Raw genomic sequence first — 13,546 nt, 5'->3', positions numbered from 1 at the left:
GATACTGCACTGACCAACACTTGGGTCTATGGAATGGTTAAAATATTTGGTTGGTGGACAGAAGGTTGGTGAGTAAACAATTATCTATCTTCAAAATGTTAAGTGCCTTTCATATGTCTTAATACTGCTTGATTCAGTCACTATGACTTATTTTAAAGTATTTTAGGACATAGAGCCATTTCTAAAGCACTTCAGAAAACAGCAAATCCCATTTCAATAATAAAGCTCTGAAATGGTGACAAGCATATATACTCTCTATTTTTTTTAAGTTTTACTTCCACCTATTTCAAATCACTGTCCTCACCAGAAAGCAAGAAAAAATGTTATCCCTTAATCTAACTGCTCAATTTTCACAATTCTTTATGCAACTGAACCCCTACATTGCAGTTATTCTTTTAAAATTATAAATAAATATTTTAATGGTTGAATTTAAAGCTTTGCTTTTTTAAACTGGTCATCATGTATGAAACAAACTTCCAACATGTTTTTTTTGTTACTCAAAAACTGCAGTTTCATATGACTGAAAATTATGTAACTCTTTTTATTAATAAGCTTTAATGCCGCTGTTTCAGATGCTCTATATTACTTTCCAAATGGACTCAGAAGAACAGCCTCTCTTATTTCCTTTTGTTGGTTGTTTTCCACATTAATTCTTTCTGTTTAGCAGACATTTTTAAAAGAAATTCTAAATCATTTGACTACAAGCTGTACAATTAGTTTTGGTATATTTATCTGCCTGGGTCCCCTCTGTGATATACAAATATCTTTTAGAACAATGACAAGGTAGCCTGGTTTACTTATCAAATCTAGATCACTTGTTCTTCTTCCCAAGACTGCCATATCCTTTAGAGACAATTCACAGGGCTCCCTGTTTGAGTTTCTCTCTGTTTTGTGGTTAGATTCTAAGACACAAACACATATTTTTTTTTTTTTTGCAAACTAAGCAAAACAGTACACTGTTACGTGCTGCCATCTAGTTAGACTACTCTACAAAACAAATGTTTAATTGAATTTCCATTAACTGTCAGTTTTCAGTGCTTTGCAGTCTTGATGTCAGAAAACCTGCACATTCCAAAGTGTTTCACCACAGATGAATGTATTTCCTTACTTAGATTTGATTTAAAACAAAGAGGTATTTTAAAGTCACCTATGTGTGCAAGAAGATATGCTAGAATCTCCGCTTCTTAGCATCATAAGATTCTGCACTAAACTTGTTCTCCACTTTTCTCATTGGAACTGCCGAGAAGTCCCTGAAGGGACAACAGTAGCTTGGATTTGTGTCCCAGAATTGTTTTGTAATTACTTTGTGTTGGCGCTTGAATAAACGAGTTAAACATTTCAGCACAGTATGTTGCCTATGGTTTTTACTTATGAATTAAGCGAAGCAAAGTTATTCAATATTAGTCACAAAAAGGCAGTGCAAATTCCACATAGTGTGTAATCCAACAAAAGCATTATAAAATGTTATTATTCTCAAAACAAATGTGAGAGCAAGCAAATGTCTGTGGGTGGTTTGGTGGGGCTGGGAGTCATGAGCATTTCTGGAAGAAACAACTGCAAGTGCATTTCTAACAGATGATGGATCAACCTCCACAATTTTTTTTTGACCACAGAAGAGCACATTTCTTTTCTTCAGGAGCACGCACATCTTAGAAACCCAGCTACCTAATCAAATAGTTTGTTTCTGAAGGCGACACCAAATAACCCCTCCAGTTCCATTTCTCATGGTGATAAGAAAGCTGCTGGTTTTGCTGTTCGCTCCCAACAAAATCACTGAACTCAGTATGAATGATTCAGTAGGGGAAAAAATTAAATGGTATTGGCATGAAGGACTACTAACTGCCTCAACTTATTAAAAACAGTGCCACGTCATGCCAAAAAAAGTTAACCCATGTAACCACTGCAATCTAATATAATGAGGACTAATGTTTTCTCTGGCTACTAATCAGGATTAGCAAGCAGAGCCAATTTACACTATAACTTACAAACTAAGAGCAATATGTTTATTGAAACATTCTAAAAATTTAGTCTACTCTTAACCAAAGAGAGTGTTAAGTTCCAAAAGAGCTGCTTAACAATTCCAGTGTCAGACGGTATTACAGCTGTAAGAGATCCTAGCAAATATCTTGCCTAACACCCTCATCTAAACATAGGAAAACCAAAGAACAGTAAAGTTAAATGGTTTGACAAAAGCACACATATAACTAATGGCAAAACTAAGGTCAACTCTAATATTGAATGATCATCTTTGAGAGAATACATTTTGATTAATTTGCAACATTGCTAAATGAATTGACATAAACCAAAAGTTTGATCTGTGGATCAACCTACTGTTTGGAAATGAACGAATCCTTTTAGTGTTTTCAAATTGCTAATCTTTTCTATTATGTCATTTTTTATTTCATTAATTGTAAAATTGACTGCTCTGTTGGTTGAGGAAAGCTGACTCTTCTCTGTATGTCAGCAGAATTGAGATTTCTCATTTTTTGTCCTGGTCAAATAGTAACCCCAATAAACAAAGAACACAAATGAAAACACAAAGAGGGCAAGTTTTTCCTTGCAAGATCTGGTATGTTTTCCTCTTCACACTCTCACATGTAACATTACCTCCCCTGTCTCTTGGTCACAGGGTCCCACAGATGCTGTCAAGACTATAGAGGCAACTGACCATGATCTTCCTCATTTTTTTCTTTCTCAAGCACAATCAATAAGAGTCTTCAAAATCACAGCAACATAAAATGAATGACTCAAAACCCCTTTGAAATTTGTAATTGTGTATTTACTTGTATGATTGTTTAATTAATGCCTGCTGATCACACCAGATAGTAACCTTCTTGAAGACAGGGGATGTATATTTTCTACTCAGTATTATATCTTCTACTCCTAAGAAAGATGCCTGGAAAACTCAAATTCTTGATAAACATCATTGAATGGATACATCACTGTTCTCAATGTGTGACGTCCAGGTCAACAGTATCAGAATCACCCAGACACATGTTAGTAATACAGATTCTTGGACCCCACTCCAGACTTACTGAATTAGAAATTCTGAGTTTAGAGCTCAGCAATCTGTGTTTTACCATCCCCTCAGATGATTCTGAAATACGCCAACATTCAAGATCTCCTTCTCACCAAGAGTGGCCACACGGATCTGGTGGGAAAATAGTTCCCAAAGATGGCAGATGACTATCTGGATACTGAAAAACAATGCACTGACCCAGGTTGTATGCATTATATTCCTATTTGATAATACCCTTTCCTGTGGAATCTAATAAATCCTCTTTTTCGAGTTCTTATTTCCCACAACAAAGGGAGGAAATTGTTCTTACTGCTTAGGAGAAAATGATAACCTAAGACATCCGGCCTGGTACTCAAATCCCTGGAGTCCCAGTTAGCAGAGATTATACCTCCTCATGTTAGCATGTTTTAGACAATACTAGGCAAAGGAACTAAAGTTTAACTTCCTGATAGCCTCTTCTAGCGTATTTAGAAGTAATGCCCTTGAGCCTTGATTCTCTTTATTTGGGTCCTTGGGGTATCTTGATAAATAAGTTACTCACACCTGAGCTGGGACCCAACTTTCTCTCTGGAGTGAGTAAGTGAACTCCAGTGGGCAGATACTATCATTATCTTTGATTCCTTTAGAAGGCTCAGAAACACTAACCAGGTAGCCTTTTGGGTAGGACCCTTCTTGCTCTTTCTACTAGCCTAAACACCCACCACGCACACAGATCACATGCCTCCATGGTGTGCTTTTCTCCTGATTCTTCAGCAACTCTGATTCTTAAGACATGTGGCAAATTGCTAAAATATTCATTGATAAATTTGTGTTGTATTTTTCACAGCATTCACATTTTGAAAACAATTTGGCATGAAATAGAAAGTTTAGCATCTTTGTAAGATGGCTTAATAACAGTAAAATATTTGCATATAGACTTAGTCAAATCAAAAATATTAGAAGAAATCTACAAGGAACATATATCAATTGCTTCCATTGTGTTTAGCAAAAAAAAAAAAAAAAAAAAAAAAAATGGACTTGGGAGAGCACTAGGTAAGATTCTACTATTTCTGAGGAGGGTTACCTGGTTTGGAATAATCTCTGTGTGTTCCATTTTTATTTACTCCCCTACTCTTCTGGTAAAAACAATCAGGAAGAGAAAATAAGTTATGAAAATCATGTTTTCCTTTTAGTTCTATGTTTTATCTTATATTGAACAAAATGTCTCTACAAAAGGATAACACTTGTTAATAATGTCTAAAATTTAATTATGAATTTTTCTAATATCATTCATACATGGGCAGAGGGACATAAAATTCCTAGGCATCTTAAAAGTGAATTAATTGTTAGTGGTTTTAGAAATTCCATTTCATGTTTTGGTTTAGGTTAGCATCTCATAATTTCATAAAGTAAATAAATTTATATAGGCAATAATTTCTTTGCTCATATGGGAGTTTTGATAATGTAGGAGCATTATCATATATAATGATAAATAATATAGGCAACAAAATCTTCACTTAAGAAAGCAAACACCTGGTGAACTGCCAGCAAACTATGTCAGGAAAAGTAGATTCTACTTGCATTGTTGCAATGTTTTGGATATGATGTTTGTGCTTGATCTTAATTAAGTGCAAATCTGCTGATCTGGGCTTGTGAGTGTATTATTTGTTAATTTTGTGACTGAGTATTACTAAGGAGACTATTATCCTCAAGCCCATAGTTGCATGATAGTGTTTCTGACATCTCACCTTGTGTCTGATATTACATTGGCCAGTGCTATGCAAACTGAATTGTAACATTTTGAATAATAAAGAACTAAAATAATGTAATGTATATAAGCAATTGAAAAAGAAGACTAACCAGAAAAGGATAATAGACTTTTGAATTTTTAGACCAGTGTGAATCATACCAAATTCCATTTATTTCTATACTCTGTTCTTTTCATAAACAGTTCTCCTTCAGGTAATAGGTTTTAGGAATACCACTATCTAACAATGCATTTGAAGGCTGTGATCAGCCACTGACAATTTGAAGTAGTTGGGACCGGGCCAGCTGCTGCAGGATATAACACAAATGTGAATGTGAAAAAAATGTAAGCAGCAATGTCTCAGCTGGCAAAAGCACAGGAAAATTGCAGAGCAGATGAAAAGGTGAGACGGGAACGTTCACATGAGTAAATGCATTTTTTAAGACTAGCCTACCACAAAGAATTCTCCTTGCTGGTCTACTTTATGGACTCCATCTGGGATTGTGTAGAAAAGAGAATGGTTTGGTCTCCAAATGGCATTATCAGAAACATGAAATCCTTAAAGATAACTCTAAAATTGACCAGAGTATGAAAGCCTTCTGCCATACAATGTGAACGCCACTGGCAAAAAAATGAATAATAGACTCACACTCAGGAAAGGACCAGATAAATAAATCTAGCTCATCTTCCTTCACTTTGGGGTTTCCAGGTAAAGGATACATTTAATCAAAAGCAGAGCTTTAAATATGAAAACTATTTGATAATTCTATCATAAATATGTAATAAAACATGAGACTAAATCTGTACATAGTGTTATGATATATTCATTCACAATCTCAACTACTGAATGATCCATAAGACACTACCAATGATTTTATGTTTTTAAAAACCAATTAATTTCCCTTGTAACATAGAATATATTATCCACCCTTTAAAGGAAACAATCCATAAAGAAAATTTTTTATCCATAGAAATGAACAAACTGAATGAATGGCTTTACATCGTCAAAAGTCAATTATTTTTAGTAGTTTGCAGAGGAAAGGGATCAGACTGATGTAACTCACACGGTCATATGTAGGCAAGTGCACTTGACCTGTGGAAAAATTCTGTCTGCTTTGGCATTTCTAATTCAAGTAAAATATTTTACAGACTCAGTTTCAACCTAAGTAGAATTTGAATAGGAATTTTGTTGACTACATTTTGGGACCATAATTGTCTTGTGACATTTTATAATTCCAGTACTTGAATTATGTTTAGAACCTAACAGAGACCCAGTAAAAGAAGTAATTAGTAAATGTTAAAATAATGTGAGAAAACCCATGGAGGGCATTTTTCTTTTAAAAATACCTTAGATTCAAATGCAGAAGGTTACTGGATTTCAGACAACAATGGACATTTATAGCAACTAAATCAAATGGCAGCTGGTAGTCACATATTTTGCACATTTGACATTGGGAGCCTTTCTGAATTGATATGACTGTTGTTTTAACCTTTGAAAGCATAAAAGATGTATTTTCCAAATAAAATGGTATTCACCAGGCATCTACTGAAATAAGTTTAAAGAAATAATGATAAAATGAAAGTATTCAAATCCCTTCATCAAGTTATAAACACATTAATCATTTCGATAAAAAGAAATCACTTTTAGTGGTAAGAGGACAGTTAATATTTTAAATCTATTCATTTCCATGTGGCAAAACTCTAAATTCAAAGTTTAGTTTATAACCAAAAATAATAATTACTTAGCAAAGGGTTTCTCAGAAGATCAACTCAATAAATAACGTCTATTTGCAAACAGTGCTACCATGTGTATGTAATAATACTGCAACATTGGAACACACACATCAGACAGCTGCTCAGCTCATCAACACTGACCAAGTACTTACAGTGTGCCCCGCCCAGAGTCAGGTGGTAAGCTCTGTGCTACTTGAATCTATGATGGTTCATCAATCATGGTGTTTGCACTATATGGTTAATATTTTTCTATTACTCCCCAAATGAATACTGGCCTCTTTACATGATTTATTTAAGTAAGTAAAAGAGTGTGTCCAATTCTGGATTACCTCACATTTATTTAGCAGCCCAGTTTCTTGCAGTCGTGACCAGATACTCTGTATTCGTCCAGCATGTTCAGGGTGGGTGGTGGAATTGCCACAAACGCACTGGTGTTTCAGCATCAAGGGGTCATAGGCAATTCCTTCAAGACAAGGGAAATACAGCACAAGATTGAGTAATGATACAAGAAAATGACACATGTTAGGAGATAATACGATAACTCCAAAAAAGTCATTATTTTTAAAATAAACTTAACAAAGGGGGAAATAATACGTAACAAATTCTCAGGAGCACATAAGAACTATTTAGTCCTGTCTATCTGGATACTTATGCAAAAACATGAACTCATTCATTAACCAGTACAGAGAACCTAGTTTAGTAAATCTGTAAAGTGATGAAGATGATGACATTTTAAGACACGTCAGATTAAAAAATATATATATATATATATTGTAATCTTACAAGTATTTTAAATCATTATGAATTGTTTTTAGGCAGATAATTTAATTCAGCAGAGGTTTTAATTTCACCACACCATTGGAGCCACAAAATGAGCTGGCTCTTTACATCTTTCACGAGTAATTGTAGCCTGACTTTAGTTCGCGGTTTCATTTTTGTAATAAAATGGAGGATTTTCCCACTGTTTGCCTATCCTGTTTAGTAATTTCTTCAAGGCTGTTCAAAAACAGTTTCTTTGTTTATTTCTGTTTCTTACCATAATTTATGTCATTATGTAACCAATATGGATGTTGTAGATCTTATAATATTGTGGGGCATTTAAAGTGTTTCTTTTAAAAAATAAATGTAAATTACAATGCCACTACTAGAGATTATACAGATACTAATGAATACAATCTTCTTTTAAATTATCAGGTATTAGCATATTTCATTTTCAGGCAGGCCTTATGATGGGAAAGATTTTATAATAACATGATAAAACGAATTATTAGCAGAACTTAAAATAGGACTTTTTAAAGTAACAAGTTAGATGATAATTATAACTCTGGCTCATTTAAAGAAGATTTCTACCCAAAAACCTATTCCTTGAGGTGGAAACATGTTACTTGCAAAATTGCCTGACATAAGAAATTATTTAACAAATCAAATGTCTTCCAATAAATGACCATTGAAGTTTATTTGTAGATGGCAAGAATACCCATTATAAGAAATTTTACAACAACAACCAAAAAAAAAAAAATCTTCAGGAATAGATAAGCACAAGTAATTTATGCTGTAAAGGAAGTTTAATTAAATACATTTTATTCTCCTTTTGGCTTACATTATTGTGTTAAAGAAATGTTAGTCAAGAGAAGAAAATATTTTTCCTTGAGTGTACTAAAATAATGCAGAAGAATGGCACACGCATTTTGAAACCATGTGGTAAAAATTACGTCTAAGAAAAAAACATAATTTTACTATTCCAAATAATATCTATTCTTAGGACTCAAATGGCTTCAAACTCCATCCATCTTCCCCTGATTCTCACATTTTCTTCCTCAGGACTGACCTCCCTTACGAGCAGCTTACTTGCACACTTACCCATTGAATGACCCATCTGAAATCTCCACTTAGTTGTCTCATAGTTTACATAAAGTGAAAATGTCTCTGATTTTTAATTCATGATCTTAAACCACACACAACACTACTCATGTTTACAAAAGACATCAAGAACTGCCATTGTTCATACAAGAAACCTTAATGTCCCCTTGACGCCCCCACCTCCAATGAACCAAAGCAGTGTCTGTTTTCCCTCCAAAACAGATCTTGAATCACTCACTCTCCTTATCTCCACTGCCAAAACCATATGCAATTCAAGGTTTTATTATCTTTAATCTGGACTCCTGAGATTGCCTTGTAACACACAACCTGACTTTCACTCTTTTCCATTTGCCATACAGCAGTGGCCACTTCTGTTTAAATCCTTCAGGGCCTTCACTGAAGAGACTGAAATTCCTCCAGGCCAGCATAAATATGCCCCTCCCCATCTTTCCAGCTTCATTTCATATCCCTCCCTCTTTTGTTCTCTGTTTTGCCTACAAAGGCCTTCCTTCCTTTCCTCAAAAAGATCAAAATGCTAGCAGCCTTGTGATATTCATACATGCCATTCCCTCTATGCCAGAAATTCTTCCTTCTTGACCTCCATAACTCCAGTCCTCATTTGGCTAATTTTTTTTCACTCTTCAAGGCTGTTTTTAATGTCACCTCCTCTACCAAGCATACCCTGAGATCTCTAGATTAGGTCTCCTACTGTATGCTCTCTTAGCATCCTCTGGGTCTCCTTCAAGCATTCGTCACAATTATATCATTGTTGTATAACTTTGTTAATTGTATATTTTCTTCACTAGACGGTGAGATCTTTGAGAGCACAGATTATAGTTGTATTTTTACCTCTGAAATTTCAGTGGCCATCAACATGCTTAAATAAAGCAGATCCTCAAAAATATTTTTTAATGAGTGAATGAAAACCATAAATGAATGAATATATCCCAAAAATAGTTCAGATATTTCCACTGTAAAGCTTTCCTCAATGAATCTAATTGGTGGATCTCCTTGGATTCCTGAAGAGTAGTCTTGTCTAATCTTCTACCTTTTATTTTATGTCCCTTATCTTCCTACCCTAAGTGCTTCTAATATGGGCATTTATTTTACTCAGCTTTATATTTCTACATGCAATTTCACAAAGTCCTCTTTTTATGTTTTGCATAAAGTCCGATATGGATAAATATTTTTAAATAAAGTCAGAAGGACGACATCAAGGAAGGCAGATAAGGAAGCAGGCAAGCAGGAAGGAAGAATAACATTTAAAATACAAAGATGCGTAAGACATGTCTTCACAATTTAAAGATATCAAGTATTTATGAGTTACTATCATATAAGAAGAACTGTTTAACATTTTTTCAGCTATAGTTTCATAAATAAAAACTGATAGTTGAATAAGAATATGGAAACAAAAAGTATAACATCTGCCTCATTTTGAAAATATATTTTTGGCCAGGTATGGTGTCCCACACCTGTAAGCCTAGTACTTTGGAAGGCTGAGGCAGGAGGATTGCTTGAGCCCAGGAATTTGAAAACAGCCTGAAAAACATAGGGAGACACTGTCTCAACAAAAATTTTTAAAAACTAGCCAGGAATGGTGGTGTGCCTACTGCTGGTGGGAGAATTGCTTGAGCCCAGGACGTCAATGTGGCAGTGAGCAGTTATTGAGCCACTGCACTCACGCCTGGGCCACAGGGTGAGAACTTGTATCTGGAAAAAAAAAAAGAAGAAGAAGAAGAAAAATATTCTTCAAGAGTAGAGATTCTAATCGTTACATTGCTTAACTTTTTCACTATTTCATCTCTTGACATATCTAAGCTTACCTCCATAGTAATGTTTCCCCCTTTTATTGACATTTTCCCCATAATCCACTGCCAAGAAAAAAAAATTGTGAAACAGGTTATGGTAGCTGGGAATTATTGCCAGGTACCTGGAGATTATAATTCAAAGTCCAGAGGCTCTTGGAAAGCCATTTGAATTTAAAGGGAAATATATACAATCTGGAACCCCAAACTTCCACTGAGTCATTCTAATGACGTATCACTGAGGTGTTAACAGGTAGGCTGCAAAATGAAACTTTAACCTCATCTTTCATCTCCATTCCTTTCCTCTCCATTCCTTTCCTCTTTCATTCTCTCTCTTTGGCTTCTCAGAAACATGGACTTACAGGGTGAGAAATAAGCCTGCTCTTCTCTTTGCAATTCATATGGAATTCTACTTCTGTTTGACCCTTTCTGGCTCACTGATTACCATTTGCAATATAACATAAGCCAATAGATTAATTAATTTTTCTCCTGATCAGTGGGACAAGAGTTAAAATTAGGATTTGAAAAATAAACAAAAGAGTCTTAAAATATTTACTTGCATTTTAAACAATAGTTTGTTTTCCACATATATGTATATATGTTGAAAATATGTGTATATATACATATTTTTTACAAGAAATCCTTAAAATTTCTTGATAAGTTTTTTAGATAAACTTGGAATTGTGCTTTCTCTGTCTCTCAGTCTTATTAAATCAGATAATGTATTTGTAGCATCGAGTATAGTATCTTTTCTTCTTTATTGCATGTAGTTGTCATTTTTTAGCCATATACTCTATTTATGTCCTCAAATTTATACTCAGTCTAGTAAGACCTGTTAGCCTGAGTCTATAGAGTCTTTATAGACAACTTATCTTGTCTATAAAAAAAGCTGAGTTCAGAATATTTAGACTAAAATTATTGATCCTGATTTCTAGTTCCTAACATTCAATTTCACATTGCATTTCTGGGAACTACCTGAGGTTTCACACCTTCCCAAGGTGTTTGCTAAACAACACTTATTAAACTCCTTCTAGGGCAAGGGACAGGACAAAGGACTAGCACAGTACATATATATATTTATATATATGACATGGCATCCTCCTGGAAGATGCAGAATCAGTAGAAAATTATTGAATGCTTACCATGTTCTAGATTCTAGCAGCTTCATTTTACTACATTTAACTTAAAATCTAGTAGTAAAGGCCGGGTGCAGTGGCTCACACCTGTAATCCCAGCACTTTGGGAGACCAAGGCAGGCAGATCACCAGAGGTCAGGAGTTCGAGACAAGCCTGACCAACATGGAGAAACCCCGTCTCTACTAAAAATACAAAAACTTAGCCGGGCGTGGTGGCATATGCCTGTAATCCCAGCTACTCAGGCAGCTGAGGCAGGAGAATCGCTTGAGCCTGGGAGGTGGAGGTTGCAGTGAGCTGAGATTGCGCCATTGCACTGCAGCCTGGGTAACAAGGGCAAAACTCCGTCTCAAAAAAAAAATCTAGCAGTAGAAGTGAGAAAAATATGACACTTTTGAAAACTCTGCTAAAGAAAAAACTTGTGAGGTTAGAGAATCAAAGAAGATCTCCTAAAAGCAAAACTTTTTTTAAAAAGACGGAATGATCTGCAAATGGTAGAATTACTAAAAAAGATAAAAGAAACTTCTGAAATAAGGTTGATTTCTAATGATCTTCAAATCACACACATAGCAACTGTTACTGTTTCTATCCATAATGCTAATCTATCCATAAGACTTATGTTGTCTTATTTTTAAAATTTCTTTTTTAATATTTTAATTTTAATTTTTTTATTTTATGTTTTTTGGGGACAGATTCTCACTCTGTCACCTAGGTTGGAGTGCAGTTTATATTTTACTATTTGTAATTTTTTTTTTTTTTTGAGATGGAGTCTTGCTCTGTCACCCAGGCTGGAGTCCAGTGACTCAATTACTGTCCGTAACGTTTTTTAACAAGAACGTACAACTCAGAACACATAACTCAAAGTACCAAACAGTACAGTTTTTAAATTATTTGTGAAACTTGATGCTTTCGGCAAGCAAATGATATAATGTCTAAAAATTCTGTTTAAAAAAATTAATAAAGCGTACCTCTCACTAGGTAAGAAGCATTTTCTAAACCTTACAGCTTTGTGTTTGTTTGTTTGTTTGTTTCACGTAAGTCATCTTAACAGAGTATCAGACAGCTAGAAAGGAAGTAGGTACAAAAAATTCTCAACATAAGCCTTCCAACTAACACTATATGAATGTTAAGGCCTAGGAATTAGATTAAGTGTTGCCATTTAACTGTAAAGCCAGGAAGGAGAGTCAACCAGCATGTAAGTTGGCAAAAAGTGAAGCCAAACACAATTCACTACACATGTGCTGGCAAAATATCTGGAAATATTTTTCTACATTCAAGAATGAGTGAGAAAAAAAAACAGGGCCTTTGAGAATATACTACAGATATTATGAAGGAAATATCATTCATACTGCTTAGTTCAGTGAACATGATTTACTATAGGAAGCAAAATAAGATTTTAGAAAATGTTTTGTTCTCTTCAAATATCAAAAGGCACTGGCCCTATAACATCAGAAACCAAAGCTAAATAAAGGCAGAGATAAAACTAAATTAAAAAGACAATAGAATGAATAAAAATAAAACTGGATATGATAAACAGGGATTGCAAGGAAATTAAAGAGTAGCAAAATTAAAATCTATACTGGAGGCTATAAAGAAAGGAATTTACATTTCAGAAAGCCGGATCAGTGCTGTTGAATACAAACTTGAGAAGTCTCCAGAATATAAAGGAAAGGACTACTAGATGTACATAATAAGATGAAAATAGAGTGGTCAGAAAAAAAATAACCAAACAAAAAGTTGTAATTGCTTCTGAGGAGGAAATCTGACTAACCAAATACAGGAATACCTGGGACATATTGCTGGTTTGATTCCAAATCATCCAAATAAAGCAAATATCACAATAAAGCAGGTCACATGAGTTTTTTGGTTTGCTTATGCATGTAAAAGTTATGTTTACATTATACCATAACCTATGAAGGGTGGAATCATTGTGTCAAAGAAACCAATGTGCATACCTTAATTAAAAATTAATTTACTGGGGGCAGAGCAAGATGGCCGAATAGGAACAGCTCCAGTCTCCAACTCCCAGCGCGAGCGACACAGAAGACCGGTGATTTCTGCATCTTCAACTGAGGTACTGGGGTCATCTCACTAGGGAGTGCCGGACAATCGGTGCTGGTCAGTTGCTGCAGCCTGACAAGCCAGAGCTGAAGCAGGGCGAGGCATCCCCTCACCTGGGAAGCGCAAGGGGGAAGGGTATCCCTTTTCCTAGCCAGGGGAACTGAGACACACAACACCTGGAAAATCGGGTAACTCCCACCCCAATAC

The 13,546-nt window shown here is 35.0% G+C and overlaps 1 protein-coding gene across 8 annotated transcripts in view; it reads right to left on the bottom strand.

Moving 5' to 3' along the window:
- HDAC9 (histone deacetylase 9) overlaps positions 1–13,546 on the bottom strand; it is a 941,976-nt gene that overhangs the window by 246,482 nt on the left and 681,948 nt on the right. For all 8 annotated transcript variants that reach the window (XM_017890061.1, XM_017890068.1, XM_017890066.1 and 5 more), the window contains one exon: positions 6,809–6,942. In XM_017890061.1, coding sequence (XP_017745550.1) covers positions 6,809–6,942 — 134 coding nt within the window. The remainder of the gene's footprint in view (positions 1–6,808; positions 6,943–13,546) is intronic.

The sequence above is a fragment of the Rhinopithecus bieti genome, unplaced genomic scaffold (genome assembly GCF_001698545.2).
Source record: "Rhinopithecus bieti isolate Rb0 unplaced genomic scaffold, ASM169854v2 scaffold_19861, whole genome shotgun sequence".
Lineage (NCBI taxonomy): Eukaryota > Metazoa > Chordata > Mammalia > Primates > Cercopithecidae > Rhinopithecus > Rhinopithecus bieti.
This window is presented reverse-complemented; position numbering and strand designations above follow the sequence as displayed.